General features: G+C 54.9%; 1 protein-coding gene across 4 annotated transcripts in view; it reads left to right on the top strand.

Annotated features, from left to right (window-relative positions):
• Positions 1 to 1,946: 1,946 nt before the first annotated feature.
• The window catches only part of LOC140903134 (NADH dehydrogenase [ubiquinone] 1 alpha subcomplex subunit 13-like), a 57,510-nt gene continuing 32,118 nt past the window's right edge, over positions 1,947 to 27,338 (top strand). The window contains exons 1-5 of one of the 4 annotated variants that reach the window (XM_073323971.1): positions 1,967 to 2,098; positions 3,647 to 3,725; positions 4,010 to 4,081; positions 5,348 to 5,417; positions 9,871 to 10,118. In XM_073323971.1, coding sequence (XP_073180072.1) covers positions 2,005 to 2,098; positions 3,647 to 3,725; positions 4,010 to 4,081; positions 5,348 to 5,417; positions 9,871 to 9,990 — 435 coding nt within the window. In that variant the 5' untranslated portion in view covers positions 1,967 to 2,004 and the 3' untranslated portion in view covers positions 9,991 to 10,118. Of the gene's footprint in view, positions 2,099 to 3,646; positions 3,726 to 4,009; positions 4,082 to 5,347; positions 5,418 to 9,870; positions 10,119 to 17,344; positions 17,609 to 27,338 lie in introns of those variants that run through there. The other 3 variants (XM_073323968.1, XM_073323970.1, XM_073323969.1) reach the window with 3 other exon arrangements.

The following is a 27,338-nucleotide window of genomic DNA, read 5'->3' as shown; positions in this document are numbered from 1 at the left end:
GAAGGTCCCGTCCAGGCCACCATGTATCTGACTCTCAAACTGGCATTTTGGGTTTATAGACAAATACTGTGGAACCAGTCCTTGTCTATAAACAGCCTAGGGCTGTATCAAAACTGACTCTCAGTGGTAAATGGAGAAAGCCCATCTAGCCACAGCACAACTTAAGCGTCCGATAGCATTCTGTTAAACCAGCCTAATCAAACAGAGAAAGGTGGTAACTTCTACTTACAGTTGGGTTTGCAGTCCATCCCACTGCAGGGATTTAATCCTCAGTTACGTTTTATAGGAGGTACTAAAAACCAAGGTAGGTGATAATTTTCTATTCCATTTTCTAGGGCTTTTCCACCAAGGGGTTGTTGGACTCTGCTAATTATCCTGTCCAATCAACGGATACGTTCCCAGCCTTGCCTGCTGATCACTGCTAGTGTGGGAAAGCAGGAGAAAAAGCTGGGGCCTGGACTTCATTCTGAAGGTGGAAAGGCCTGGGGTCCTTGTATGTCCAGCTCTGTGAGGGGAGCGGGGTCTAGTGGTGAGAGCAGGGGCGGGGCCAGACTCCTGGGTTCTCTCCCTGGCTGTGGGAAGGGAGCGGGGTCTAGTGGTTAGAGCGAGAGAGGGGCCAGACTCCTGTGTTCTCTCCTTGGCTGTGGGAGGGGAGCGGGGCCTAGTGGTGGGAGCGGGGGCAGGGCCGGACTCCTGGGTTCTCTCCCTGGCTGTGGGAGGGGAGCGGGGTCTAGTGGTTAGAGCAGGGGGGCCAGACTCCTGTGCTCTCTCCTTGGCTGTGGGAGGGGAGCGGGGCCTAGTGGTGGGAGCGGGGGCAGGGCCGGACTCCTGGGTTCTCTCCCTGGCTCTGGGAGGGGAGCGGGGTCTAGTGGTGGGAGCAGGGGCAGGCCGGACTTCTGGGTTCTCTCCCTGGTTGTGGGAGGGGAGCAGGGACTAGTGGTTAGAGTGGGGGGGCCGGACTCCTGGGTTCTCTCCCTGGCTGTGGGAGGGGAGCGGGGCCTAGTGGTTAGAGCGGGGGAGGGGCTGGACTCCTGGGTTCTCTCCCTGGCTCTGGGAGGGGAGCGGGGCCTAGTGGTTAGAGCGGGGGAGGGGCTGGACTCCTGGGTTCTCTCCCTGGCTGTGGGAGGGGAGCGGGGTCTAGTGGTTAGAGCAGGGGGGCCGGACTCCTGGGTTCTCTCCCTGGCTGTGGGAGGGGAGCGGGGCCTAGTGGTTAGAGCGGGGGAGGGGCTGGACTCCTGGGTTCTCTCCCTGGCTCTGGGAGGGGAGCGGGGCCTAGTGGTTAGAGCGGGGGAGGGGCTGGACTCCTGGGTTCTCTCCCTGGCTGTGGGAGGGGAGCGGGGCCTAGTGGTTAGAGCAGGGGGGCCGGACTCCTGGGTTCTCTCCCTGGCTGTGGGAGGGGAGCGGGGCCTAGTGGTTAGAGCAGGGGGGCCGGACTCCTGGGTTCTCTCCCTGGCTGTGGGAGGGGAGCGGGGCCTAGTGGTTAGAGCAGGGGGGCCGGACTCCTGGGTTCTCTCCCTGGCTGTGGGAGGGGAGCAGGGACTAGTGGTTAGAGCGGGGGCAGGGCCGGACTCCTGGGTTCTCTCCCTGGCTCTGGGAGGGGAGCGGGGCCTAGTGGTTAGAGCGGGGGAGGGGCCGGACTCCTGGGTTCTCTCCCTGGCTGTGGGAGGGGAGCGAGGCCCAGTGGTAGGAGCGGGGGCGGGGCCGGACTCCTGGGTTCTCTCCCGGGCTCCTGCTGTTGTTGTTTGTGGCCAACGCAGCAGCCTCGGCCGGGGCGGGGCGGGGAAGGCGGGTCTCGAACTGCCCGTGGCTCGTGGGGGTGCGGAAGGCGCGAGGCCGGCAGCGCCGCAGGCCCTTTCAGGCGGAGGAGCCCGACGCTGCGGTCACGTGACGAGACAGCACGTTTCCAATATGGCGGCAGCGCAGCGTCTCGTCGTCACTTCCGGGTGAGCGTGGTAACGAGCCGGCAGTGACGTGCGCCTGCGCGCGGGGGGGGGGGCGGCGAGGATGGCGGCGGTGAAGGTGAAGCAGGACATGCCCCCCCCGGGGGGCTACGGGCCCATCGACTACAAGCGGCACCTGCCCCGCCGGGGGCTCTCGGGTCAGTGCGGGGGGTGGAGCCCCCCTTCCCCCCGGGGCTGTTACCGCCCCTCCCCCCCAGTCTCCCTCCCCTTCCCCCCCCCGGGGCTGTTACCGCCCCTCCCCCCGCAGTCTCCCTCCCCTTCCCCCCGGGGCTGTTACCGCCCCTCCCCCCCCAGTCTCCCTCCCCTTCCCCCCCCGGGGCTGTTACCGCCCCTCCCCCCCAGTCTCCCTCCCCTTCCCCCCCCGGGGCTGTTACCGCCCCTCCCCCCCAGTCTCCCTCCCCTTCCCCCCCCGGGGCTGTTACCGCCCCTCCCCCCCAGTCTCCCTCCCCTTCCCCCCCCGGGGCTGTTACCGCCCCTCCCCCCCAGTCTCCCTCCCCTCCCCCCCCCGGGGCTGTTACCGCCCCTCCCCCCCAGTCTCCCTCCCCTTCCTCCCCCGGGGCTGTTACCGCCCCTCCCCCCCAGTCTCCCTCCCCTTCCTCCCCCGGGGCTGTTACCGCCCCTCCCCCCCAGTCTCCCTCCCCTTCCCCCCCCGGGGCTGTTACCGCCCCTCCCCCCGCAGTCTCCCTCCCCTTCCCCCCCCCGGGGCTGTTACCGCCCCTCCCCCCCAGTCTCCCTCCCCTTCCCCCCCCGGGGCTGTTACCGCCCCTCCCCCCGCAGTCTCCCTCCCCTTCCCCCCCCTGGGGCTGTTACCGCCCCTCCCCCCCAGTCTCCCTCCCCTTCCCCCCCCGGGGCTGTTACCGCCCCTCCCCCCCAGTCTCCCTCCCCTTCCCCCCCCCGGGGCTGTTACCGCCCCTCCCCCCCAGTCTCCCTCCCCTTCCCCCCCCCGGGGCTGTTACCGCCCCTCCCCCCCAGTCTCCCTCCCCTTCCCCCCCCCGGGGCTGTTACCGCCCCTCCCCCCCAGTCTCCCTCCCCTTCTCCCCCCGGGGCTGTTACCGCCCCTCCCCCCGCAGTCTCCCTCCCCTTCCCCCCCCCGGGGCTGTTACCGCCCCTCCCCCCGCAGTCTCCCTCCCCTTCCCCCCCCCGGGGCTGTTACCGCCCCTCCCCCCGCAGTCTCCCTCTCCTTCTCCCCCCCCGGGGCTGTTACCGCCTCTCCCCCCAATCTCCATCCCCCTCATCCTTCCCGGGCTGTTACCGCCCCTCCCCCCGTAGTCTGCCTCTCCTTCCCCCCCCCCCCCGGGGCTGTTACCGCCTCTCCCCCCAATCTCCATCCCCCTCATCCTTCCCGGGCTGTTACCGCCCCTCCCCTCCATTTCCCCCCCCCGGGGGTGTTACCGCCCCTCACCCCCAATCTCCATCCCCTGGAGCTGTTACTGCACCTCTCCCAGTCTCCCTCCACTTCCAGGCTCTTACTGTCTTGCTCCTCTCCCGCCCCATGTCGACCCCCCCGGGCTGTTACTGCCCTTGCCCCCATCGTCATGCCCGCCCCCCCCCCCCCGTTTCGAGGCAGTTACCACAACTTTTTATGAGGTACTGCCATTTGAGGGGCTCTGCTTGCAGGGGGTGAGAGGCTAAAGGGAAGCTCTGACCCAGGACAGCCCAGTGAATTTCCCTCTTTCTTCTGGTAGGTTATAGCTTGTTTGCCATTGGCATTGGCAGCCTGCTCCTGGGTTACTACAACCTGGTCAAGTGGAACAGAGAGAGAAGGTAAATGTCTGTTGGGCATCTTTGTGTTCTTCCCCCGTATGCTATACAATGTGGCCTGACTGGAGAAAGGGGCGAGCATCCGCAGGCTGACTGGTCTCCTGTCTTTGTGTAGTGTGAGGATGTATTGCAGAAGGCTGGGAATTCTGGCTGATGTGTGTGTGACAACTGAGTGGCGTGGTAGTCTAGTGTTCTTAGTACAGGCGTTTTTGAAATGAAGATACAGAAATGGTCCTTTGGATTCTCAGATAAGAAATCCACTCTTCAAACCTTATCTTTGGTACCAGGCGCCTGCAAATTGAGGATCTGGAAACCCGTATCGCTTTGTTTCCCCTTCTGCAAGCAGAGTCTGATCGAAGGTAAGTTCATCCCCACCCTGAAGCTGATCATTTAGATTCAGGGTACCCGACTCTACATGCCACCACATTTACCTGCCTTGCTCAGCCTTTGCTTTGGGGAGGGCCTTGTGGTGACTAACAGTCTTCCCTAAGGAGGGGTAATATTTTGCACTTGCTGGGCCCTTGTCATGGTTGCTGTACCACTGTCATACCCCTACTAGCTATTGTATAAAGACCCAGGTATACCTTAATATCTTGAACAGCGGTTTACTGTGCTGTTGCTGATGTCCCGGTATTTGTAGGGGCTGCAGGCTCCATGCCCCTGCATAGGGCAATGCTGTCCTTTTTTTGCACCCAGAGAACCATGCAGGACTAGCTCTGCCTCACACTGCATGATGGGACTGGAGCTTCTGATTTGATGAGCTGTGAGGGAAGCTTCCGTCCCAGAGGACTCAGCAGATGAATGTAAGGGGATGGCCTAGCTTCTTGTCCCCCTTCCATAACCTGACCCTAACTACTGGCCGTGAATGGCATGTGTTTGAGGGGATTGGGGTAGCAGCGAGTGAGCAGGCTGACGGGACCTGACTGGAAATGCCAAAGCTGGTGCATAACATGAGCTCGTTAATTTTGCTTATATGTTGTATCCATTCCCCCACACCAGCAATGTTCTGTTTTGTCTCTTATACTGGAAGCTCTTCAGGGCAGAGCCCAGTCTGTGTAAGGCCCATATCATTCTGGATGCAGACTGAAGACCTGTGCCAGCTGGTACCCTGGTGGGTCCCTGCATGTGAATCCTTTGGAGCCCTGCAAGGTTCCTTCCTGCATTGAAGGAACCCCTGTTAACAGAGACAAGGCACCACTTCATCTCTCCAAAGGGTGTTGACAGGTCCATTGCTTTGCAAGGCCTGAAAGTACTGCAGACCGCATGTGGAAACCGCTTCAGGAGCAAAATCTTTGACCACAAAAACAGTATCTCTTTGTAGCTTGAGGCCTGCTGTGCCAGGATTCTGTGCCTTATGAAAGGTGAACCTGGTTGTTGTCATCTGTAGAGAAGTTGGTTAAGGCTCCCCCAGGTACCTGTGCTAATTTCACTGGGTGTTTGTGGGTACTTCAAACAGAATAGTATACTGTTTAAAACGTGGCCCATGGCAACCTGATCGCCTCTGAAACAAACTTAGGGCTAGCAGGGTCAGTAAAGATCCTCTAGTCTGACTTCTGCATGGTGCAGGGAAGAGACTGCCACCCAATGACTTCTGATCCAGACACAGGCTTTTCTTTCTGCTTAAGGACACTGCGGCTCTTACGGGAGAATCTCGAGGAGGAGGCCAAAATCATGAAAGATGTTCCTGGGTGGAAGGTTTGTGCCTTGCAATGCTAGTAGCAAAGGGCAAGGGGGAGTAACATACAGTTTGGGATAGAGGGTGGGGTGGGAGGAAAGTTGGTGGAAGTTACTGACACCAGATCATTAGTGTTTTTGGCAATAGTGCATGAGGAGGTGACTTGTAATGAGTATCCCAAAGGTCACTTATAACCAGTGGTAGAAATTAATAATTCAAGAGGCTGGTTCAGTCTACCTTTTGGTTTTCTCAGCAGGCTCAGATAATGCGATTATGAAGGAAGGCATTAATGCCAGGTGGCCGCCTAAGGAGAGGGTATGAATGAGAGCATGCACAGCTGATACTAAGCAGGGTGGGACCAACACTTTATTCTAGTCATGCTGGGTTGCATTCGAGCCCTGATACATAGGACAGGAGTGAATGTGATTAGAGGAAAAATAGTGTTCTGTGCTGGGAGAGACTGGCATGTTCTGTGAGCCTACAGGGGAAATCAAGGGCTTCTCGATTGCGGTATGTTAATGCCCCGAGGGGATGTTTGCAGAACATGCAGGGTCTCAGCCTTGCAATGGTCACTGCTGTTTGAGACACCTGCTAAAGTTTCATCTGGGGAGCTCAAACTGAAGTCCTATTTATCCCGGGAGCAGCTACAGTGCAGTCAGCAGCAGGGAATTTTTCTTCAAGTGTGTGTCCCTATGAGTGCTCCACGGTAGGATGCATGTGCACCCATGCGCTCTCCACCAGAGAACGCAGAGCAGTGTCTTTGGGCCGCACCTGGGCAGAGCAGCGCCTCATGCCTCCAAACAACAGTATATAAGAAGGCACAGGGCCGCTGCCACTCAGTTCCCTTGCAACTGCCTGTGGCTCGAGATGGAGCCATTGCATGTCTGCTAATTCTCAGCTTCCCACATTTCTTAACCTAGCTATTCTCTTAGTTTATCCGTTGCTTTGTTTAGTTATTTTATTTCTTTTTAGTCTTAACACTGCCTGTTTTTGGTCTAGTACCTCTCTGGGTTATGCGGAAGACCCCAGGTTTTAAGCCCTGCCAGGCAGCTTTTCCCCAAAGTGATGGCCATTTGAGCTGCCTCCGCTGCCTCAGAGATGTCCCATCAAAGTGGAAGGTCTGCATGGGATTTAAAGGCATGTCTTGAAAGGATAGAGGCTAAACTGAAACTCCTCCTAATGAAGCGCTCACTAGCTCCAGTGAGATCTGCTTCACCAGCCTGTACATTGGCCTCAATATCTCAGGCTGCTCCCGTGGCTGTTGGCAGCTTCAGCAGCACCTTTTAAGAAGAAACCAGGGAAACTAGGAAGAGGAGTAGGTCACCCTATAAATCCCACTCTAAGGAGTCCTCACATTGCTCGAGGGGTACAGCTGAGGCTCCATCTGGTGCCAGCTCTGAGACACCAGTACTGCACAGGAAGCAGCCTGTGGAGAATAGCCAGCACAGGGAGCCATCTACCTTGTACCAACTGACACCTCTTGGCATCAAGATGCGCACAGGGCTCTTATTCACGCTCCGGTACCATTGATTTTCCTGCACCAGAGCTCTGAAGTCAGAGAAGTTCGTCAACAAGCCTCTCCATTACTGGGCTCACCACCTCAGCATTGGCGTTCCCCCGTACAGCTCAGACTCCTGCAACTGCAATCCTCCTGGACTGAACTGCAGTCAGACCTCCAATCTTCAGTACTGGCACCTATGTCTGATGTACCAACCAGAAAGACCCCAATACCTACAAGTAGCACATCACTCGCAAGCACTTTAGGATCCTCCTCCCCCCCACCACCCTCTCAGTATCTTCTTTTCCTTCAGCACTGGGAAGCAACCGAGAACAGGAGGACCCATAGATGGAGGAAAACTCCTCCCCAACAGCAAAGTCCTCTTCAACCCCAGGTAAGGCAGTATTTCTCCCCAACCCTGTCTCCTCAGGGGTCGATCAATTCTAGAATCTATTTGGCACTAGCCCTGTTTCAGTCTCTGGGCCTTCTTATCAATCAGAAGAAGTCTACATTGAGCCCAGTTCAAAGAATAGACTTAAGCAGAGCTGCTCTAGGCATGCTGTCTCCTGAAAGAGAGATTCTCCACTCTGTCCTGTCTAATCTTGGTGATACAACACAGCCTGCAAAGAACTGCAAGAAACCAAGTACAATTCTTGGGCCACATGTTGGCCTCCACCTTTGGACCTCGGATTCCTTCAGATGAAGTTACGGTCTGCATTTGCCCTCAGTGCATCACAGTACCTCAAAAAGTTCTGGACTCTCTCAGGTGGTGGAAGAACCCACTGAAGTGTGGAAACCCCATTCTCACATACCTCCCGCCCTCAAAGATCCTCACAACAGACACTTCTCTTTAGGGATGTAGGGTTCACCTCCAAGGGGATCCAGCCCTGGACAAGTAGTTTGCACAAGAGGTCATGCTTCACATCAACATTCTGGAGCCAATAGCAGTTTGATATGCTTGTCAAAACTTCTTTCACATTACACCACACAGGGCCACTCAGTCAGGATAAATCAGGACAACAGGACAGCAGTGTATTCTAACAACTGACTGGGTGGAGCAAGATCACAGTCCTTGTGCGCAGAGTCGCTAAAGCTGTGGAACTGGTACATTTCCCATCAGACCAATGAGATTTTTGTCTGCAGCTGTATTCCAGTAACCTGAAAGGCTCCCTGAGCAGGAACTTCCATCAGGACCACAAATGGGAGCTCAACGATTCTGTCATCCATAGCATCTGCCAGACCTGGGGTATTCCAGAAACAGACCTCTGCCAGACCAGACAATGCAATGTCATCTTTTCTGCTCCAAGGGAGGCTATAGCTACAACTCATTGGGAGATACCCTGATAACACTGTGACCTTGATAACACTGTATGCTTGTCCACCTCTAACTCTAATTCTCAAAACCCTAATCAAACCACATCCGAGCTAGAATTATCCTCCTAGTGCCACACCGGCCAAGGCAATTTTTGGTACTTGAACCTCCTCCACCTCTCAGTGGCAATGCCTTTCTGACTTCACATCAGGAAGGATCACAGAACTCTGGGACCCTGATCCCTCCCGACTTCTCCCTAAACCTGAGAACGTAGTCCCTGGGTGGTTCTCGAGTCAGGAGCTAACCTGTGCGAATAAGGTTCAGTTGGTTCTCCTATCTAGAGCAGGAAATCTAGTACCCCCAAAACGTACCTTCAGAAGTGGGAACGTTTTCATTTCTGGTATTCTCTTCACTCTTCTCAAACCTCAGAGGTTCCACTCTCCAAGATCCTAGGCTACCTGTTGGATTTAAAGAGACTGGGTCTATCATTGAGCTCACTCATAGTGCTGTCACAGCCTTCCATGAACCCACTGAGGGCTCCTCAGTTTTTCCCCACCGCTCTATGGGGCCAGATTCCTCAAGAGCTTAGATAACTTGTTTCCCCTTGTAGGAAACCTGGCTCCACACTAGGACCTTCATTTGGTTCTCAGAGCCCAGAAGAAACCCCCCATTGAACCAATGACCACCTGTTCTCTCCTCCCACTGCCCCTCAAGACTTGGTTCCTCATTGTCATTATGTCAGCTAGATGAATGGGAGAGCTTGGAGCCCTCAAGGCAGACCCACCATTTACTTCCTTCCCTAGAGATATGGCTACACTGCATCCCCATCCTTGCTTCTTTCTGAAGATCTCTTTAGAAAGCCACTTTAATGAAGAGATCCGCCTACCAGTATTCTACCCAAAGCCTCATGCCTCCAGAGAGGAGACTAGCCTACGTGTGCTAGATGCCAGAAGGGTCCTTGCCTTCTATCTTGACAGGACTAAGACTTTCCGGCCCTCTTCTAGGCTATTTGTATCATTTTCAGAGAGGATGAAGGCGCAACATATTTCTACCCAAAGACTGTCAAAATGGGTTCTGGGTCGCATTTTAACTTATGAATCTGCTAGGGTGCATGCAGTCCCCTCCTAGAGTGACAGCACATCCCAGCAGAGCTCCGTCCACAACTGTAGCTCTACTGAAAGCGTTCCCGTAACAGAAATCTGTAGGACTCCACCTTGGTCTTCCCTCATATCTTTGCCAAGCAGTATGCCATCTCACCAGCTTCCAGGGATGATGCAGTCCTCTGAAGCATCTTGGATTTGCCTCCGCATTGAGTTACTGCTTGGGAGTCTCCTCCAGTGGAGCCCCCAGAGGGACATATACTCCAAGAAGGAGAGTTTACCTATCTTGTGGTAACTTGAGTTCTTTGAGGTGTTTTATGGGTGCTGCACCTCCTGTCCCCCCTTCCCCTCTGCAGTGGAGGCTCTGCTTTGTGCTCAAGATGAAACTGAGTGGCAGCAAGTCCGTGCCTCTTCATGTGCCCTCATTTGGAAACTCGAGGTGCTACTGCACAGACACGGGCCCCCGGATGCTGCTCTGCATTGTCTAGGTGAGGGCACAGGGCTGCAGGGATCCTGCTGTGGAGTACTGGTAGGAGCTGCAGTAACCAGCTCTTTCTCTCTAGGTGGGGGAGTCTGTATTCCACACTGACCGCTGGGTTCCTCCGACATCAGATGAGCTGTATTACCTCAGGCCTATGAGTGAGCTGGACAACGAGAAGTTTGGCTTGCAGTGGTATGTCTGAAGCTTGGCCAGGACTCTCCCCAGCCCGCTGGTTCCTCCAATTATTGCACTGGTAGCATTATCTATGTCAGATGCAATGCTCAAAGGCCATGTGTTCCAAGTGTGTGACATTAAACAGTCTGGTGGAAATGTGTGTGTGCATTTATTTCCTAAACAGCTGTCTGCACTTCTTCCTGGGCTCTTCATCCTTGGCACGAAGCCTCCTGCTTTAACAGGCTGTCCTGGTGCCACGCTCCCAGCTCTGTCCAGACCCATTAGCTACCTTTGCCTTCAATTATGTATCTCTTGGGGAGAGGAGATGTGGAGAAAGGATGATGGGTGTGTGTTTAAGCCACTGGGCTGGGACTCGGGAGAGCTGGATTCATTTTCCCAGTGACCCTGTGGCTAGCTCCTAAATCTGCCCCCTAATCTGTCCTTATGTTCCCTGTCTGCCTCCCCATCCAGAATGTACAGATAATTCTTCCTTTTCCAGGCTGGCCTATTTAGAATGCAGTATCTTTGGGGCCATGGTCTCTCACTAAGGGTCTGGGCAGCAGTCAACATATTGGGGTCCCATCCCCCCGCAGTCAAGGCCTCCTGATCTTGCTTATTAAGAGAGCGAATGTGAGAATTGACACATGCCCACACACACACCCCTCCCTAGCCATGGGGATCCCAGGGCTTGTTTCAATAGCTCAGTCTTCCCAGCTCCTAGAGGGGAGAAGGTCACATTTCTAGTGTCAGAAAGGATCGGTCAAATCCCAAGTTATGTTCATTTCTTCCGTATGCTTTAAAAACCCAGCACGTGTCTGTCCTAAGGCTCAGTGCGACCAATCGTAGCCGCTTTACTGGAGGGGGAAATGAAAATGGCTGTGCTACTGGAAATCTCTCTCTGCCACTTTAAGGGGCAATTTTATTTAGCAGGAATAATCTCGACAGATGTCCATGCAGGCCCCAAAATGAGCAATTCTCTTTGTAGCTGATGCCAAGTACCCTTGTCTATGGGACTGGGGTGTAGCTTTTGTGATGGGTCTGGATCCTGCTGGCAGGTTGGAGAGGAGCTGACTCTATTTCTTTGAATTAAGCAATTCTTCCATTGCCCCATGGCACCTTCTCTTAAGGGGTTTTAGAAGCTTTTTGAAAGCAACTTTAAAAAGCGGATAAGGGAAGACTTTCACACACTGGTGCTAGACTGTGCAACTCACTGCTACAAGCTGGAAACCAAGAGATTAGCGTTGATTGGACATTAATTTGGGATCTTTTTATCCCAATAGCTACAGCTTTGGAAGAGCTGGAAACCCTCCTGCTGTGGGACATGAGCCCCAATCTCTAGTGGGGATCAGGAAGAGCTTTTCCTTGGGGGTAGATTAGCCCTGCAGGGTGCCTAGCACTTTCCTCTGAAGTTGCCGGTGCTGATGGATAGGGGGCAGGATGGACCCTGCACTAGAAATTCCTACATTTAGAGATACACAGGCATTGCTTCTACCATGTCTGGCGAGGAACAGGGCAGAGCAGCATTACCCAAGAGTCTGAGACAGGAAATGGGGAGGGGATCTTTGCAGCAGGACTGCAGGCAGTCATTCCGGCTTTGCAGAGCTGGAGGAGGAGCTGGCTGTTGCTTCCCGGGTGCATTGTGCAAACAGGAGGCAAGGAATTGTGTTTGCGGGCTTGTCCCCTGAGCGTTCACTTACAGCCTTGCGCCACCAGAGGGAGACGAGCAGGGCCTGCCTTTTCTGTGCAGCAGGGCCAGATGTGGTCTGCCGAGCAGAAACTTGGCAGGTGTGCTCAGAGAATCAATAGGGCTCTAGCCAGAGCAGCACGCTGGCACAGGCTGGGCTTTAATTCTTAGAGAGTATTTCCTGGAGTCCCCCGTGCTCCTTCCCAACATGCTATAAAAACTCCATGGGGTTTGAAAATATTTACTGGAGCTCTGCTCCGAACAGCTCTGGCTGAATTGAAACCCTGGGTGCAAGGGTGCATCATAGGAGCAGCATTGGTTACTTAAACTGCAGATGCTTTCATCAGTCAGAAGGTCAGCTTGTGCCTTGATTTGGCCAGGATCCACTTGGCAAAGCACTATAAGACTTCTATCTAAGGAGTGGTTGCCTGCCCCTCCCCACACACACACACCCTCACAGCTGTGTGGTTGCTAAGCAATACAAGCTGGCAGCTAAGATGCTGTGAAATAGGAGCAAAGGGGAGACATGAATAGGCATTTTAGAAAATGGGAAAAAGCCAGTGTAGCACCAGGTGGACGTGGAGGGACTCATTAAACAGGATCTGGCAGGCCCCTCTCACGTACCCAGGGTGATAGAGGGGAGCCTGGTATCCACCTTATTACACCTGTCAGTGTTCTTCACAACCCTGAGAAACGGATTAAAACCCCTTCCCTGGGGTGTTAAAGGGCAGGTGGCATTAAAAAACACAGAGGTATTTTAAATCTCCTTAGCTATGTTACCACCATCACTTGCAATTATGGCACCAGGGAGGAATTTCCAGTGGTGTTTTCCTTGTTAACAATTCTGCTTTGGAGGTAAAACTTTAAAAAGTGTCTGGGTCACTTAGGCGTCCAGATCCTATTTTCAAACGTGTCAGTCTCTGCCTGTGCTGAAAAGTGTTTGCCAGGAGAGCCATCCTGGCTTACTAGAACTGCATTAAGCTATCCCAGGACATCCTCCTCTTGGGGGAGCTGCTCTTACCATGCCGAAGAGTTCTTTTTGCTTAACCCGGTTCCCCAGAACGTCATAATGGCACTCGGACTTCCTTCCCAGCGTAACTGCAGCTACACGAGGGCTTCCGCTGGCACAACTATGGTTACGGGGGGTGACTTTTTTACCCCCAACCCTAACCCACACAGCTATGCCAATAAGGGTATGTCTGCACTGGAGTTGGCGGCGTGATCTGCAGCGAGTGGAGACATGCCGGTGCTAGCTTTAATCTATCTAGTTCACTAAAAATAGCAGAGAGGACACAATGGTGTGGGGCTTCACTGTGGGCTGCACAATCCCACCTGACACACACACCCCTCCCCATTTGTGCAGCCCATGCTGCCTGTTCCTCACTGCTCTTTCGAGCGAGCGAGCTGGAGCATGGCTCTCAGGAGTACATATACATGAGCTGCCAATCACATGCCCGGCTTCAGTGTAGGCAGACTTAAAACAGTGACTTCAGTGAGACTTCAATCTGAGTGCCTAAGTCGCTTCTGAATATGTTGGTCCTTGTCTGTTGATTCGTTGGTTTCCCTTTCTGGCTCTCCCACCCTAGCACCTGCTCTGGTGCTTGGGCTATAACTGCTGCAGGGCAAATTCTGTATCTAAACTGCATGTCCTTAGTAGTTTCCTGTGTTGGTTGCAGATATGAGAGGGACAAGGTGGGGAAGGTGGTCTATTTACCGGACCAACTTCTGTTGGGGAAAGAGACAAGCTTTTGAGCTCCACAGAGGTCTTCAGGTCCAGGTGCTTGCTGTAAGCTTGAAAGCTTGTCTCTTTCACCAGCAGAAGCTGATCTAATAAAAGATATTCCCTCTCCCACCGTGTCCCTTTTAGTTGACATTCAAGAAAAAAAAATCCCACCAATTTCATAGAATCATAGAATATCAGGGTTGGAAGGGACCCCAGAAGGTCATCTAGTCCAGCCCCCTGCTCGAAGCAGGACCAATTCCCAGTTAAATCATCCCAGCCAGGGCTTTGTCAAGCCTGACCTTAAAAACCTCTAAGGAAGGAGATTCTACCACCTCCCTAGGTAACGCATTCCAGTGTTTCACCACCCTCATAGTGAAAAAGTTTTTCCTAATATCCAATCTAAACCTCTCCCATTGCAACTTGAGACCATTACTCCTTGTTCTGTCATCTGCTACCATTGAGAACAGTCTAGAGCCATCCTCTTTGGAACCCCCTTTCAGGTAGTTGAAAGCAGCTATCAAATCCCCCCTCATTCTTCTCTTCTGCAGGCTAAACAATCCCAGCTCCCTCAGCCTCTCCTCATAAGTCATGTGTTCTAGACCCCTAATCATTTTTGTTGCCCTTCGCTGGACTCTCTCCAATTTATCCACATCCTTCTTGTAGTGTGGGGCCCAAAACTGGACACAGTACTCCAGATGAGGCCTCACCAATGTCGAATAGTTTCTATACAGATCAGGGCCTATAACCCTCTGCTTCTTTCAATGTTTGTTCCTTTCAACTGAGCCTAACCTGCCTGAAATGTCAACTTGAAATTCTTCGTGGGTGAGGGGAGCTTTCCAGCACAGCCCTCTAAGTATGTCCAGTCTTTCCTCTGCAAAATTGGGCTAGCAATGGAAGGCAGGTGTGGAAGGCTGCTACTTCGAGTGTTTTCATTAGCTAATTGGCTAATATCTGCAAGTGCCAAGTATTGTGTTATAGTTGTGTCTCGAGGTGCCAGCTGAGATCAAGACCCCAATGTGCTAGGTGCAGGACTGAGTGAGAGACCGTTCCTGCCTGGAAGACTTTGCAGTTTAAACATCCGAGAAAGAAATGCTGAGTTGGGGTGGGGAGAAGTGTTGTCCTCATTTTGCCTAGGTGCAGAGACCCGGATTCTCAAAGGCATGGACGTTGTGTACCTAAATACCTTTCGAGGATCTGGGCCAGAGAGATGTAGGCCAAAGTCGCCTGAAAAGTCTGATTCAGAGCGAGAAATTCAGCTTTCCTGAATTGCAGACCAGGGTCCTAACTGTGAGAGCAGTCTGCCTTGTACCATAGATGTGAGTGTGTAATGTAAAAGATGGGTTCCCCCTCCCACCCAGTGCAAGCCTGGGATTTTTCCCCTCCATCTGCAGAACCAAAGGGAACAAGTTGGCAATTAGTTAAGCGGAAAGAAGGGGGTGGTGAACTTACGAAGGAGGAAACCTCCATCCTTCTAAAAAAAGAAAAGATAAAACAAACCCCACTTCAAACTCCGCTCCAGTATTTTTAAAATGTAACCAAGATCAGGTCCATGAAATGCACGCGTCTCTCCAGCTGCCTGATTAAAGCCTCACTTTGAAACAACACGGCCACAATCTAATGAGTGCAGGAGAAAGTCAAGCTGGCAGACTGAATTTACGCTTATCCTTAACAGCAGGCAGAACTGCATGGAGGGAAATAACTAGGCTTGTGCGGCCTTTTAGCTTCTAGGAATTGTAGTGCAGGCCATTGTTGGGCTATTAAAGGACTGTGAGGGGGCTAAGAATGGGGGCTTGTTCTATGCAAATCCTGGAAAGAGCCATTCAAAGCCTAACCCACTTAGAAATGCATGTTAGTGCTGCCTACAGAACCCCAGTGCTTAGGGCCAATACCTTAGCAGCTGTCTACAGTCACCCCCACCCCCCAAAATATTATAGGGATTTGTTAAAATGAATTTTGAAAAACAGGCAATTTTAAATTTATTTTAAGGACCCCCCTCCCCACCTTGTTGCTCTTTCAGTACCTGTATTGTCCTGGGCTTCTTTCCTAGTGGGAACTGCTGTTTTATCGACCCTTCCCAGCAGGAGGTGCTGTCCCCGGCTGATGCTAGGCTGCCTTTCCGCTGTGGTAACTGAAGCTTGCCCTTTGAGCGCATAGTGAAGCCTGGATCCTACAAACACTTATATACACATGCTTAATTTCACCCTCCCCATTTTAGGGACCGAGAGGGAAGATTTCTGACCGTGTTCTGCCCGTAGCCTCGCTGATGGCTGTGCTGATTCTGAATGCTCAGAATGCTGTGGCTGCACCCTCCTGCTTCTGTCAGAGTCCAGGGCGGGGGCTGTGGGAAGAGCCTTGCTCAAGTGCAGAGAGGATGGGTTAACGGCCTGAACTTTAAGCATGGGAACAATAGCTCTGGTGCAGCTTGCCTGTCTGACAGTGAAGCACGTGTGCAAGTGTTTGCAGGACTGGACTGAGCTGGGTGAAACTCACCCCCCATGCAAGGAGCCAGCGTACAGGCCAGGCTCCAGTAACTGCTCACAGCGACGGGGAGGTTGTCAGATCTTGGCTGTCCAGGCAGCAGCGTCCTCTTTGTTAAATCACCTCCCATCCGTAGGGGAGAGACTTTTCTTAGCAACTTACTCTGTGTTGTGGCGATTGGGGTCCCCTTCCTTTACAGGAGCAAATCCCCATCTACGCCCCTACCCAGGGAGCAGTCTGATTCCTTAGACTCTAGTAGCTGGGGCTTTGCCTAGTTCTAAATGATCTACCCCATGCTTTGGAGGAGGCTTATTGCAGGTGGAAGAGATCTTGCTGGGCCCGAGGGCGCATTGCCTCTGGGGGGGAGGGACTTGGGGAAGGCCCCTCCCGCTCCCAAGGATCTGCTGGGGAAGGAGCCGTCTTCTCTGCAGAGCCGGAAGCCCATCCTGTCCACTGCTGCTCTCTCCCGCAAGCAGGGCTGCAGGCCTCCGAGGCCATTGGGGAACAGCTGCAGAGGGAAGGAAGACGGCTCGGAGCTGCGTTTTACAAGGAGCTCGGTGAGTGGCCCTGCTAGCTGCCCGGCTGGATTGTGGGGGACATAGTGCTTCAGGGTTGCTGTGTGGATCAGGAAGGGATATGGAGGGTTGAACCAGGCTGGGTGCATTGTGGGTGGTGGTAACGAGGTGGCTGCTTTCACCAGCTGAGCAAGGGCCCTTTCCAGGCGGCTTCTCGCTGGCTCTGCAGGTGCCTTGGGGAGCTAGAACTCAGCTGAGGAAATGGCTATTGGTCTCTTCGCTGCAAACCATGCCCAGACCTCGAGTCGGTCTGAGTGGTGGGGGATGAAGGCTCCTTCAGGGGTTTGACTGACCCCACTAATCTCTCCTTATTTTATTGCCAGCCGTGGCTGTGCTGGGTACCCCGTCCCAGGGCAGAACCTCCCCTGTGGCCTTGAGCCGGCTGCTGTACCTCACGCTGGAGTGTCAATCAGGAGTGACTCCACTGCAGCCGAAGGAGTGACGCTGGTGTAAGGGCGAGCAGGGCTGGGCTCCCTTGCCCCTGGGAACTGCTCTGTGCAGGGCAGTTTGGAATCTGCCGAGCTCCCACCCTGGTGCTCATGGGGGTGAAGCCAGCACCGGGCTGAGCGCTCTGGCTCTCCCCACGCTCTGTGGCCAGTTGGGAATGGAGCACAGTGTTGCAGGCTTCCCTCCAGGTGCCACTTCATGCCTCTCTGTGGATGGGGAAACCCAATTCTAGCGGCTTGGCTGGCCCCTCTGCCCAGTCACAATCTGTTCCATTTGTGATAGCAGGACAGTACTGAGACCTGCCAGCTCATTCCACCCCAGAGCGATGCCCCAGTTCCCTCGGGTGGGCACGACTCAACCTGGGGTACTCGCCGTCTAAGGAGCAAACCCAGCCACGGGACTTGTTGAAGCTGCTCGATGGCCATGTGGGCTGGAAGGAGTTAACCAATTCCCCGTTTCCCATTGGGCGAGGGAGATTTTGCTTGTTCCTCCAACCAATCGCCCTCCTTCCGTGCAGCAGCTGCTGTCTCATGACTGGCTCGGTCTCCTGGAAGGTGGCTCTGCTCTCGAAGCCATAAAGAAGAGGAGCAGAGAAGCAGCAGCAGTGCAGGGAGCTCCAGCTGCTGGGAGCCAAGGCAGAGAGGGGACAGCTGTACCCCCTGCCCCGTGCTGAGCCAGGGAAAATGAGCTGCCCGTCCACCCAGAGCGGGGAGCAGATCGAGCCACTCAGGTACCTCAGGTGAGTGGAGCTGCAGGTGGGAGAGCAGCTGGGCTACAGGAAAGGGTCTCCTGCTCGCTGGTGCTCCGGGCACTGTGGGATCAGAAGGTGCCCCAGTGTGAGCCCATGGGAAGGGACAGGACCCCCAGGTAGTTGGGAGCCTGCAGTTCCATCGCTGATGCAGAGTGGATTAGGGTGGGCAGGGAAAGTTTCTGCACAAGCAGGGATGGCTGGAGCAGGTGCCCATGCTGCTGGTTGCCTGCCCGCACCTCTTTCTTGCTATTGTCAAGCTTGGGTTAGGAAGCTGAATTCCTGTTTGGCTCTTCAGGGCACATGAGGCTGGATGTGGGCAGAGTGGGCGCAGTCTGGGCTAGCTTGCAAGGGAGCGGGCAGGACACAGCAGAGTTGCTGACCCAGAGGGGTTGGAGTCCTGGGGATGCTGGAGGGTTTGTTCCTGGACAGAGAAGAGAAAGTGCCACCCTCTGCCCTGATTTCCATGCCACAGCTGTTCTCGGGCATGGGCAGGGAATGGGCTTGCCGCAGCCCTGCCACCCTGCCCACTAGAGCCCCCACTGCCATGCCCCCAGACGCTAGTGTGAGGTGCAAGCCAGTGTTGGATGCTCTCCTCTGAGCCCCCTGCTGTGTGTCCCTGCCCTTCGCTGAGGCACTGGGATGCGGTTTGAGGGAGCCTTGGGCATGCAGAGCTATTTCGGGTTCTCCAGGTGAGGCAGGGCTGCCTCGATCCATGAGAGTGTGCCCTTCCTGGCCCTAGCTGGGGCACAATGGCTGACACTGGCTGCTGTTTCTGATCGCACCCTTTCCCTGTTGTCACCACACCCTTGATGAGCCTGGTCAGCGGGTGAGCTGTACAGTTCTCGGGTGCTAGCTCTGGGCTGATCCGAGGGCAGCCGGTGCCAGGGCCGAGCACTCCCCTGGCTGTGTTAGTCAGGGCTGTCTCTTGTGCCAATGAGCCCCGTGAGTACTTCAGTAGCTGAAATGAGCAATTTCCACAGTTGACAGGTCCCGGGGCTGGCACAGAATCTTAATCGGCTGCACCTACTGGGACATCCAGGGCCATCCAGCTGCCACCTTTGGCAGCAGTTGTTAGCCCCTTGTCTCTGGTGCACTGGAGGTGTCCAGAGCACTGGGATGGTCTGGATTAGGGCAGTCGCTGTGATCTCACTGTAGAGCCCAGGGAGGGGTACCAGGGCCAAGGAGAGAGGAGACTTCCATTCTCTGTCCCTGGCGGGAGGATTGGCTGCACCCCTCCACATTCAAGCAGAGGGGAGGCATGAAGGAAGCACAAGGTATGGCCTGCAGCCTCTGGGGGTGTCACCCAGCCCTGCCCCCACGTGCAGAGGGGCTGTCAGCTACTCGGGGCTCCTGGCCCTTCTCCTAGGGACACCTCTTCCGGGAAGGAGAGAGAAATCATGTGGCACTTGTATCAGGGACACAACGATGTACCTCAGCCTTCATGCTGACGGGACAGCCTGATGAGAGCTGTTCCCCATGGGCTGACCTAGAATGGGGCACACCTCAGAGCATCATCTCAAAGCCAGGATTACTGGGATGGGCCAGCTGGCATCAACCTGCCCTCTGGAAGGACCCACCTGCCAAGCACTCCTGGAAATGGGACCCTGAGCCTGCCCTCTTCCACTCCCAGCACTCGGAGAAAGCTGCTGCTGGAGCTGGAATATCCCCAGCTGGGCCAGGGCCCTGCTTAGATACCCGCTGCGCCCCTCCTGGGTGACTCCTGCAGGCTGGCCCAGGGCAGGTGGGGGGACCTGCTGTATGCTGGGGTCATGCCCCATCTGGACTCATAGCAGGGACTGAGAGATATCGCTGTCCTGGCTCTGATTGGTCCCTGCCCCAGGCTCTGCCCCCGCTGGTCCTGTTCTGTCTGCTGTGGTGGGGCAGCTTCCTCCTGAGTGGGGCCCCGAACACTGCTCCATCCACCCAGACCAGTGGCTCCTGCATGGCCAGATGCTCAGGAGGAGCGTGACCTCCCCCTACGGAGGCTGCGGCTTGGGGAGAAGAATCCAGTGTCCCTGCAGCAGATGGGGCTGGGGAGCGCTGGCTGCGTCCTCTCCAGACCTGGCTGCACAGGGAGGGTTGAACTGGCCAAGTCCTTGTGGGTGGGGCTGCAGGGAACCCTCGTCAGGGTGGGCTCGGCCCTTAGGAAAGCTCTGGACCTGCAGCTGCCTCTTCAGCCTCCCAGCCGGCTGCACTGAAAGATGATACCAGTACCCTCAAGATGGGACCCTGGCCTCACCCAGTGGGGGCAAGTGGCACCCTAGGGGCAGGGATGTTGTTTCCATGGTGCTAGCAGGACAGAACATGTGAGAGGAGATGCGGAAAGGGTGGAGGCAGTGTGGCCTAGGGGTTAGGGCTGCTGGCCTGGGGTTCGAGAGCCCGGGGTTCTATTCCCAGCTCTGCTGCTGATCTTCTGGGTGACCCTGAGCATGTCCCTTCCCCTCCTGGTGCCTCAGTTTCCCCTCCCACTCTGTCTTTTCAGAGGGTGAGCTCTTTGGGGCAGAGACTGCTGCTCACTGTCTGTGCAGCGCCTGGCATAGCAGGGCCCTGATCTCAGATAGGGCGACTATAATACACACACTAAATAACAGCCTAAGCTGATGGCACATTGGGCCTTCCCAGCAGTCTCCAGCCACCTGCTCCATCTGTCTTGGCATCAGTCTGCTCTGCCAGCTGCTAACTGGTGCTTCCGAAGAATGCAGCTTCCCCCTATAATGCTGCGTCTCAGCACGCACAGAGCTGTGGCCAGTGAGGGGTTGTGATGGGACAAACTTCATCTCACATCCCCTCGCCAGCTGTTAGCTGCCTCACATGGATTCCAGGTAGCACTGAGTGCTGGTGGCACCTTCTCTCCTCTGGGCCTCCCAGGCTTCTCTTCTTCCTTGGCTGATGGGCCTGTGCTGTGGATGGAACAGTGGGTGGGCCTGGAACAGCTCTGGGAACTGTCCAAGGTACAGACGGGGTTGCGGGGGAGCCTGGGCAGATGCAGAACCGCTCAGCAGCCATTTCCAGATGCTCTGCTCCTGCTATGGCCGTGATCGGGTAAAAAGGTCCCTTTAGTGCCAGGTTGGGGGCCCCCCTGGTGGTACTGGGCTCCTGGCTGAGGCACGTCAGAGCTGAGCAAGCCCCCAGCAGGTGCAGTGCAGGGGAAAGTCTCTCCCCACACATCAGGGCTTCTCCAGGCGTGAGCACATGGTGAACCAGCCTGGGGCAATGATACAATGAGCATCTTGAGCAGTTGCTCCCGCTCCTTGCAGCTCTGTTCTCCTGAGGCCCCTGGCACCAGGACATTGGCATGGCAGAACTGTGTGATTAATCAGGCTAGATCTAATCAACAGGCTCAGGTCATAATTACCATGTCTTCTTGGGGGCCCTCTCTGCTCTGTGCATGGTGGAAATGTGTCTGCATTATAAACAAAGCTCTTTGCCAGCCTCCTCTGAGTGCAAGAGTAGGGAGCTCTAGGTTGGGAACGGGATACCAGGGGCTGCGGGTTACGATTGAAGAGCCATTTAATGCTGTTTCTGGTGTGAGAGACTTAGGCCGGGTCAGTACTAGGGAAGAGTGGCTGAACCAGTTATTTCAGCGTAGCTATACCAGCACGTTCTCCTGGTGTAAATGCAGTTTATACTGGCCAAAAAAAAAAACAAAAACGGGGCTTTTGGACCAGTTCCCTGAGCAAAATACGCGATCCTTGTAAAAGCACTTCTGGGTGGGTCTCACTGCACCTGCACTGGGGCTCTTGCTGGGTTAGAAATGTCACCAGTCAGCCCCCTAACAACCATGCTACCCCAGCAAAAGTGTCTTGTGTTGGTCCAGCCCAAGGTCTGGGGGCCTGGACACTAAGGGGGTTTGCAGATATGCTGCCCGCTGAGCTGGGAGCTCCAGTTCGGGGTGACCGTGTGGGCAGTGGAGACCAAATCCTTCATTACTCACTGAACCAGGGGGCTGGGCCAGTGTCCGCACAGCTCCCCCTGCCTGAGTCAAGGCCTGGGGACCATGCTGGACCTCTGACCTGAGCACAGAGGCTGGGAAGCAGCCAGGGCAGCCCCTAGCCCCCGTCTGCGCCGGGTATCAGGGACAAGGGTGACTCCATGTGGAAGCTTCTCAGCAGCTTGGTGCTGCTGCCTGCAGCCGGAGGCAGTGCAGCGTCCCGGATAATTGCAATGTGTTTAGCTGTAATTACAAAATTAAAAAGCGATTGAGGGGAGATGGATGGATGTGAAGGGGAGCTCGCTGTGAGAGGCAAACCCGGGCTTAGCTGAAAGAGGAACCTGCCTGTGGCTGCTGCTGGGAGCGGAGGCATTCGGAGGCCTAGGGCTGGATAGCTGGGGAGCTGTGGCTCAGGTTTGAGAGCATCTGCCTCACCCTGAATCCCGGTGCCCTGCTGTGGTGTTACTTCGTTCTGGTCAGTGCTCTGAGGCAGTGAGCCACCAGTGGGGCGGGGGGAAACTGCTGAGCCAGCTGGGGTGTGGCTGCCGGAGCCGTCCCTGCAGATGGACTGGAAGCAGGGATGGGTATCCCCGGTGGAGCCCTTCGTCAGCTCTTGAGCTGCCTTTGGCTGCCAGCCACGGAGCTGCTTAAAATCTTGATGGTTTTGATCATCCCTCTGGCTGCTCCCAGGCATAGCCCTAAATGCTGCCGAGATCAACTGATGCTTGGCGCGGCCAGTTCTGCCTTGATACTTCCCCGTCGCTGCTGGGCCCACTCTTCTGGGGACTGGGAATATGGATAGTGCTGGCCCCTGGGGTGTCTGCAGACATGGTCCTGCCCCCTTGTGGATTCCTTCCCCCCTCCAGGATTTTCCTGGGGCTGATCTCCCACCGTTCCGCTCCCCGCCCCAATGGGATGTTGCTCTGGATATTTTAGTCCACCCTGGTGGGGACTGTCCCCCTGGCAGATGCTCTGATGTGCAGGGAGAGTGAATTTAGCCCAGGCAAAAGGGCCCTTGAGAGTCCAGAAATCCCTGAGCTCCTGCCTTTGCTCTGGCCCCAACCCTTAGCCTCAGGAAGAACCACGCAGCTCCCCAGTGCTGTGGGGATAATGCCAGCGCAAGGCCTTGTGCCCACCACATTCAGGACTGGTCAGCCCCGACCTCCCTCAGCCTCCTGGGGGTGGAGGAGGAGCTCAGAGCTGGAGCTGCTGCTGTTGCTATGGAAACTGCTTCCCGGGTATCCATGGATTCATCCAGCGTGTTTGCTGGTGGGCGCCCACCCAGCTCCCTCCTTGTCAGTGAGGGAGCAGAGAGGGGGTGGCTGGCCCCCCAGCTCTTACCGTGACAACACCCAGGCTGCTCCCACGTCTCCTCGCCCAGGGCTGGGGTCAGAGTGTGTCTCGGGGGGGGGGGGGGGGGGCTCGGTTTGTGATGGGGAGCACTGTGGGGGATGGGGTGAGGCAGACGGGAACGCCATGGGGGGCAGGGTCCTGGCTGGGTAATGCCAGGTTGTGGATCCCCTGTCGCCAGGGGCTGAAGGTTAAAATAGGGGGATTATTTTTAACTGATATCTCACAAACCCTGGGTATAGAATTGCAGGCCCTCCCCCCCGCCCCCCCGGCTGCCCCTGAATCCGCCCTGTGGAGGAGGCGGTGGGAGAGGGGCCTTGCTCGTGCCCTTTGCATTTGTGCTGCGTCCATGTCCATCTCCCCCTCCCCCAAAGGCCTCCCGGCATCTGCATTTCTGGCATTACGATAGGTTCCTGCTGGGCTCTCAGGCCCAATCCTCCCCGGGGCGGGTCCAGACATCTTCCCGTCCCACCGAGGGGACAGGGCAGCAGGGAGGGTCTGCCTGGCTGGCTGCTTTGCTTGCATGCTGGTCGTCCAGGGTTAAACTGCTTTTGGACCCTCGTGAGTCTCCATTTCCATTGCCTGTTCTGGGAGCTGATTAATCATTAATATGCCCCAGGTGGCAGCTCAGCCCTTAGACCTGTGCTCTGCTTCCAGAGGACGAGCCTGTCTCCATGTCTCCTGTAAGCCGGTTGCCACTGGGCTGGCAGCTGCCTCTGCACATGCAAAGCAGCCTGACGGATGGACAGCACCTCCGGCGGGCGGTTGTCACTGAGCCTGGCCCCGGTGCACTTTCAGCTCAGAGGATCTAGGTTGGCAAAGCGGTTCGAACCCAGAGTGAGCGGAGTCTGGGCCAGTCAAGGTCCACTAGCATCAGGCTCGTCGACCCTCGGGCTTTGCACTCCTGCCGCTCGGTTGGCTGCAACCCCAGGGCGGAATGCGCCTCGCTTCAGGGCTTAATTTGTAATGAAAGAGGCGCTGGGGCTCCAGCCGTCTTTTTAACTTTCATAAGTGAGGCAGCAAGCCCGGAGGTGCCGGGGCTCAGCCCTGGCACAAATGAAGCGCTGCCTTGGTTTGCTTTTTTGGAGCCTTTTACTTAGCTGGGGCCAGTATAATATCATATTGCCCCCCTGCTTCTCCAGACTTCGCACAACACAGGGCAGGTGATTTTTTTTTTTTTTTCAGTTCAGTTTCCATTGGTGTTGGCTGGAGCTGTGGCTGTTCTGCATTTCCAACAGCCAGGCCCCACTGGTGTTTGGGGCGGGGGGGCCGGTGTTTGAATCTAGGTGACATTCATGAGTGTGTGAGATTTGGCTTAAGGATCGTGAGATTTTTAAAAGAACATATGTTGGGTTCTGTTTATTTGCCTTCTGGCCTTTCAGCCTTTAAAGGCCACAAGCTTTTCCCTGTAACCAGGCTGGCCGGGAACTCTGAAAACCGTCACTGACTTTTAAAAAAAAAAAACATTTCCGTTGTCGCTAAGCGTCTAGAAACCTTTTCCAGTGAAAACGGTGGTGGTTTAGACCTCTTGTCAGCCCTCCTTGAACTGGGCTGCAGTTTGGCATTTGGAATCCATCAAATACATTTTCTCCCAGCCCTGTGTTTCCTTTTGCTAGGAGAGGTTACTTACATTCAAAGAACAACAGTGACCAACAGGGAGTAAATAGGGGTATAAATTATTGTGAGCGTTTTTTCCCTTGTTGTAATGAATTTCCCCAGAAGTCTCTCTCACTCACACACCCCCTTGCTACAAAGAGTGACCTGAAAGTGCAGTTCCACCATTAACATATCCTTTGTGTCAGTTGCCACAGCAACTATTAGTGGGTGTTCTGAAACTGACAGCCTTAAAAAACAACAACACAACGACATTCGCAGCGTTTGCACCTGCGCCTCCAACGAGTTTATCCTTCTCTTCTCCAAACAGCAGGGAGGAGGATGCTAAAGGAGAACCGAAGAACCAAAACTTGTGGGGGGAAAGGGACAGAACATCCAAATGTGGCCCCTGGGAGGGGGATCTGAAGTTTCAGTTTGTGCCATTTCACGTCCTGGTTGCTACTAGATTCATGTATGCAAAGGCAAGGCCTATCAGTGGGGGATTAGCAGCCCAAGCTGCTCAGCTGATGGGCAGGACATTAAAACCTTGGGCCCTGAGTTACTCCGCCCTGCCCTTCAAAGGGGTTTTGGCAGCTCAGCAGAATCCTGGTCAGTGGATGCTCACTTGGGGGAATGATTGTGTCTAACTGGGCTGGACAGCTCAGATGCTGCCCCAACGGTGTACCAAATCCCACCTGATGGCCGGACTTGTGGAGAAGGTACAAGGCTAGGACTCATGAGACCTGGCTTCGAGTCCCATCCCTGCCACTGACTCCTGGTGTGTGACGCACAGGCGCAGGGCCAGACAGTCTCTGCCTCTAATTGCTCACACTCTAAATAGATCAGCCAGGCAAGGCAGGGAGAGGGGAAGGGCCTCGCCCATGGTCCTAGGGCTGCGCCCGAAGCACCTGGCCATGCTGCTGAGTGCTGGAGAAACGGGTGTGAAAAACAGCTTGATGAAAACAGGGCCGGGCCAATGAGCAGCCCCCACAGCTACCCCCTGAGCACACTCTACGCTGGGGCAATTTCCCTTCAAATCCAGCCCCTCCTGCGGAGCAGAGACAGGATCCGGGTGGGGGGCACGTTCCAGCGGCTGGCAGGGGGCGGGAGCCATTTCCTTTGGGCTAACGCTCCTGGCTAGGCCTGCAGCTTGTGCTGCTCGGGGCTCAGTCAGGTCCTTGCAAGAGCTCAGCTGTGTCCAGCTCCAGCTGGCTGAGGACAACAGGAGCTCACAGCGCCCGGTCCAGACTGGCTGTCTGGGGCACTCAGCCCTTAAAGGCACAGACCCCAATCATAGAATCATAGAATATCAGGGTTGGAAGGGACCATGCCACAGCCCCCGGCGGCAGGACTCCTTGGTGGCAACGCATTGCAGCCAACCGTGCTGCACAGCATTTGTTGGAGGGCTCGGAAGGCCTCTGGGGTGAGTTCTTGCGCCTGGAAGGCAAAGGGTGGAAATACTGGGTGTGGATTTTTTTTTAACAACCCTCTTTTTCTCCCCATGGTTAATTAGGCCTCCGAGTTAAATAAGTGCCATCGAAAGGAGGGGGGGGGGGGAGTCCGTTAAGCAAAATCCCTCTCCCATTCATTTGCCTCATCAGCTCCCTGAAAGCTAATGGGGGCAGGTAAATGGCAACACTGTTAACTCTTTCACTGCTTGTCAGTGCCCACAAGACACTAGCAGGTTGACCATGCTCTGAAGGGCTGCATGCTATGCTGGGATGGGAGTGGGGTGCCTGCAGTAGGTAGACCTGGGGGGTGGGCGGAGCCTGGGAGAATGCCACCGGGTTTTTCCCCAGCCTGACCCTGCCCCACAGGAGTTAAGGACATGGTTCCCCTGGTTTGGAGGCAGAAAATCTTTTTTTAAAGACACCCAGGGCTGTAATAAGGGGCTTTTGTTGAGTGTGAGTGCAAACGCAGGTGTTAACAATACCCATAATGACCAAAATAATTGCCTTTCTCCGACTGTCTTTGAAGGGGGAGGGGGAGAATCCGATCAATCTTTGGCAAGCAAATGCTTTGTGCAGGTTTTGTAATATTGATGTCCCCTCCCACCCCACCTCCCTGTGCTGCTCTGACACTAATTGAAAATTGACTTTAGCATTTACTGTATTATTTCAATGTTACATTTGTATATCTGCCTCCCCTACAGCTCCTGATGTGCAGCATCCCAAAATACCCACCCATTAAACATTCACTCATCTCCTGGCTGAGAGGTACCTCTGTGCTCTGCTGTTCTTGAATTCCCTGTGCGAATTAAATGGAATGAGATTAATCTCTCTAGAGAGCCCAGTGCTGGGCGAGGAAATGGGGAAATGTATTTAAGAGTCTGGTAAGGCGGAGTGAGAGATAATAGCTTCTATCTAATCTACCAATCCAGCTATTTTTAGCCTTGCTCATTTTTCCTCGTTTCACAAAAAACTAATGCTTTGGGCTTCCAGAACATCTTTTGTCTAAATGATCTCGAAGCTCTTTAGAGTCAACCCTCGGGGATCCCACTTTTGTGGGTGGGAAAACTGAGGCACAGAGGCTAAGTGACTTGCCCCAGGTTAACTAGTTAGTTAGTATTATTATAATTTGTATGACCGTATCCTCTAGAGGCCTCAGCTGTGTTTGGAGCCCATTGTGCTAGGCGCTGTACATACATGTAAGAGAATAGACAAGACAGAAGTGAGAGTGGAGAAAGCCAGGATCAGTATCCCCATTTTACAGGTGGGGAGCTTCAAATGATTTTCAAGGGCTCCAATTTTCCAAAGGGCTCCTCAAATGACTGTCCAAGGTCACCCAGGGGAGTCAGTGGCAGGGCTGGAAATTGAGTCTCAATCTAGCTCATCAGCTGTAAAC

Source organism: Lepidochelys kempii, chromosome 25 (assembly GCF_965140265.1).
Source record: "Lepidochelys kempii isolate rLepKem1 chromosome 25, rLepKem1.hap2, whole genome shotgun sequence".
Lineage (NCBI taxonomy): Eukaryota > Metazoa > Chordata > Testudines > Cheloniidae > Lepidochelys > Lepidochelys kempii.
Note: the sequence above shows the minus strand (reverse complement) of the source record. Positions and strands in the feature narration are given on the sequence as shown.